The 4,124-nt window shown below is 44.3% G+C and overlaps 1 protein-coding gene across 1 annotated transcript; it reads right to left on the bottom strand.

Moving 5' to 3' along the window:
- Nucleotides 1–412: 412 nt before the first annotated feature.
- Nucleotides 413–3,851, bottom strand: LOC146723079 (uncharacterized). The gene is made up of 2 exons (XM_085483206.1): nucleotides 492–3,851; nucleotides 413–424 (listed from the first exon to the last, which is right to left on the bottom strand). Exons 1-2 carry the CDS (start codon nucleotides 3,849–3,851, stop codon nucleotides 413–415), a joined length of 3,372 nt encoding a protein of 1,123 aa, XP_085339332.1.
- Between the last annotated feature and the right edge of the window lie 273 nt (nucleotides 3,852–4,124).

Raw genomic sequence — 4,124 nt, 5'->3', positions numbered from 1 at the left:
TTGTGATCTGCCGCGGGCTTCCGTTGGCATTTGTTTATGAATCGGTATATATATGCAGTGACGCGTATCAACTTTGGCCACCATGAATACCGTGCAGCAATACTCCAATCTTCACGAGTACTGTTTTGATGAGCTTCACATGCCTTCAGTTCCAACTGAGTTTCGTGGTGCTCTGATAGAATTTGATGAGGCCACTCATCAGAATGAAGATGCAACCATGACGGCCCATGCCACCATAGGTTGACGGATATCAAATCTCGGCCGAGTAATCCGCGCGAAGCACAGTCTGCGGGGTTTTCATTAGTGTTTACGTGATGCCAACGACCGGTTGGTAATCGTGTCTGGATCTCGGCTACTCTATGAGCTACGAAAGTTTTCCAATTTGAGGGGTGCTTATTGAGCCATGCGAGAACTACAGTGGAGTCTGTCCAACAATGAATCGCAATGTCGCTTAAATGAAGTGACTGCTTGATAAAGTCAATCAGGCGAACTAGCAGAACTGCAGCAGAAAGTTCGAGGCGAGGAACCGTCATTGGTTTAAGAGGCGCGACTTTAGATCGCCCAGCAATGAGCGAGACCGTAATTTTCCCAGAGAAAGACGTCACGCGTAAAAACACCACTGCTGCGTAAACGATTGTAGATGCGTCCGCGTGTAATTCCACAGTTGCCGTGTCGGACTCAAAACCTGTCCAACGACTCAGTTGAATTTTTCGTAGATAGGGTAATGACTCGTAGATAGACGTCCAAGATGATAAGATTTCGTTCGGAATAATGTCGTCCCATCCGATACGGTGTCGCCATAATTGTTGCATGAGAGTTTTCGCCTTTAAAATCGCAGGTGTGACCCACCCGAGCGGGTCAAATAATCTTGCTATTGTTGATAGAATTGCTCGTTTGGTGTTAGGAACAGTTTCAGATAATGTAATTTGAAACTGAAAGCACTCATGTTTCGGGTTCCAGACAATACCGAGGATTTTTAGACTATCATCAGTCTCCAAATTTTTAGGGTAAGCCAATCCATGATTGTCGGGCTGAATATCTGAAAGCAATTCGGAGTTGTTACTGGCCCATTTCCGGAGATCAAAACCACCACGGTTCAACAAACTACAGAGTTGAGTGCGAGCTTGATTTAACAATGTGATATCGTTTGCGCCAAATAAAACATCATCGACGTAGATATTTTCTCTTAGGATAGGAGAGGCTAACGGAAATAAATCTCCCTCGTCACAGTTCAATTGTTGGATTACTCGAAGAGCAAGAAAAGGTGCTGACGCAGTGCCGTAAGTAACGGTAAGGAGTTGATATTCCTGTACAGTTGAGTTATGGTCGATCCACAGTATCCGTTGGTAATCTCTATCTCTAGGATCGATTAATATTTGGCGATACATTTTAGCGATGTCCGCAGAATATACATATTTATATTGCCTCCAGCGCAATATAACTGCTTGTAAATCGGATTGCAGTTTTGGGCCGGTGTACAGGTGAGAGTTGAGAGACGTTCCATTTGATGTGAGGCAGGAGGCGTCGAACACGACTCTTAAACGGGTTGTCAAACTTGTCTCCTTGATGACTGGATGATGAGGAATATAAGTCGCTTGAACATTACTTGAATGCAAAGGAGCGACTTGCTTCATATGGTTTAATTGCTCATATTCGCGCATGAAGTCCGAATATTCTTGTGCAAGTGTGGGTTGACAAGCAAATTTACGAATTAGCGACGAGAGTCGGCGTTCAGCTATGCTGCGAGAGTCGCCTATTTTAATGGGCGGGCCTTCCTTAAATGGGAGTCGCACGACATATCTGCCATCTGCTGTTCTAGTATGTGTGCGTTGAAAGTGATCCTCGCATTGTTTATCTTCTGTGGACGCATAAACATGTTGAGGAGTTTCTTCAACCTCCCAAAACTTACATAATTGCCGTTCCAAGGAGCAGCAATGAGCAACTGCATGATACCTTTGTTGTGAACTAGGTAATGATGAGCCTTGAGGTTGGGCTTCGACATGCGATGAAACCAAAGTAGAGCCGACTACATGGGTGTTTTGTATGACATGATTAGGAATTGACGTAGGTCCAGATAGAATCCACTCGAAATGCGACTGTATAGCGTCTGGTTGACCTATGGGTCCATTGCGTCTATTGACAAGAACCTTGCTATACAAATCAGCTCCAATAATGAGGTCGATAGGAGTTGATCCAGTCGGATCGTCATCCGCTAAAGTCAAGTTGGAGATGTGTTTCCAGTCACGTAATGAAGAAGCGTGTCTGGGAGCATACTTTGTTAATGTTCTCATGATGTAGGCTACAGTGGTGAAGGTTGGCTCAGGTTTATCGCGAGGTGAAATATTAATTAACGCGGCAGATCGACATGTACCGGTATCTGCACAACTAATCCCCGAAGTTGAAGTAAATGTTTGCATACGAGGTAAGCGTAAAATTTGCGCGACGCGCTCCGTAAGAAATGTGAGTTCTGAACCACCGTCAAGTAGGGCTCTAACAGTTAATGAACGTCCAGAAAGCGAATGTATTTTTACCGTTGCCGTAGACAACACCACAGGAGTCGGTGATGTAGTTAACGTGACCGCTGAAAGCGCTGTGACATTTGATATATTAGTAACATCCTGCGAATTCGATGACACAGGAATGCTCGTTGTTTGTTGCAATGAGCCCGAGTCAACGTGGATCATCGTATGATGCCGCTTGCTACAGTTGCGACACGTGAATTTACTCGGACAATTAAGTGCTACGTGCTTATCGCTTAAGCAATTGAAACATCGCTTAAGTTTCTTTATCAATTCGCGTCGTTGATTCGTGCTCATTGAAAGAAATTGTTGACACTTAGAGAGGAAGTGAGATTGTTTACAGATTGGACATGACAAATTAATTGACGCAGTTGCGGTGGCGCTTGTCACTCTCGAATGTGACTTCGTTTTATCGTTTTCATGAGGATGGAGTTCCTCAAGCGCTATAGCGCGCGAAGATATGAAACGTATCAAGTCTTTGTACGTTGGAGGATTTTCGTTATCGCTACTCTTCAGTTTCCACGCCCGACGCGTAGCAGAATCAAACTTTTGTGAAATGAAGTATACTAATATATCGCTTACAATATCCTCTGCTGTACGATCAAGACGTTTCAAAGTCGCTAACGCTTGTTCCGTTTTATCTCGCAACTCGTGAAGTTCTGACGCTGATTCGCGAGTCATCTTTGGAAGATGGTATAAGGTCGACACATGGACTTCGATCAACCGTCGTTTGTTCTCGAACCGCGTGGTTAACGCTTTCCACGCGACCTTAAAATTCTCGGCGGTTACTTTGATTCCCGATATCGCATCGCGGGCCGAACCTGTCAAACTAGAGATCAAAAAATGCATACGAGTGAAGTTTGACAATTCTTTGTTATCTATAATCAACGACTGAAAGCGGTCGCGAAAGGTCTCCCAATCCTCGTTTTTTCCAGAAAAAGGCGGTAATTTAATAGGAGGGAGATGCTTTAACGAGAGTGACGATGCGTCAATTTGCGCGAAAGAAGTTTCGAGGGATGTATCTCGACTTACGACAGGAACCAGGTCTTCTAGACATTCGTTCATATGATCCAGGGCTGATTGGTAGAGATCTTCGTGAAGGTCGAATTGATTCTTCTTGAAATAATTAATTAAACCTTGATCGTCTTCTGGAACAAGTTGCAGTAGAATGGTGTGATTGTGCACACCTTGAGTCCATTGAGCTTGTAAAGTCGCAATCCGTGAGCGAATCTTTGCGGCCGTCAAATTAGAACGACCAATCTTTTTGAAGTTGTCGAGAGCTCGAGCAATTGAGTGGAAGATAGTTTGCTGATTTGCAAGAGCGTCTTCCATTTTGACACTATAATTGTTTATGAATATGTCACTAACACGATTGTCTACCTAAACGCGATTACTTGACTGACTGTATCTCGAATCACGTTGCACTTCAATATCACTGGTGTCTTTAAGTCAGTGTTCTCGATTCGTCATTACTTTCCATCCGGCTCGAAGGACCAAAATGTTTGCGCGTATGCTCGATTGTTGATGTCGAACGTTCGCGCACGAAGCTACGGACACCGACAATCGGGTTGTAAATCCGATCGTCGAAATCCGTCTCGTGTATCG

The sequence above is a fragment of the Nylanderia fulva genome, unplaced genomic scaffold, assembly GCF_048542155.1.
Source record: "Nylanderia fulva isolate GAGA-0341 unplaced genomic scaffold, ASM4854215v1 Scaffold236, whole genome shotgun sequence".
Lineage (NCBI taxonomy): Eukaryota > Metazoa > Arthropoda > Insecta > Hymenoptera > Formicidae > Nylanderia > Nylanderia fulva.
The sequence above is the reverse complement of the archived record's forward strand: the minus strand, read 5'-3'. Positions and strand labels throughout refer to the sequence as shown.

Excerpts from the sequence above, each read along its gene's own strand:
- LOC146723079 (XM_085483206.1), bottom strand. The coding sequence starts at position 3,851 with ATGGAAGACGCTCTTGCAAATCAGCAAACTATCTTCCACTCAATTGCT.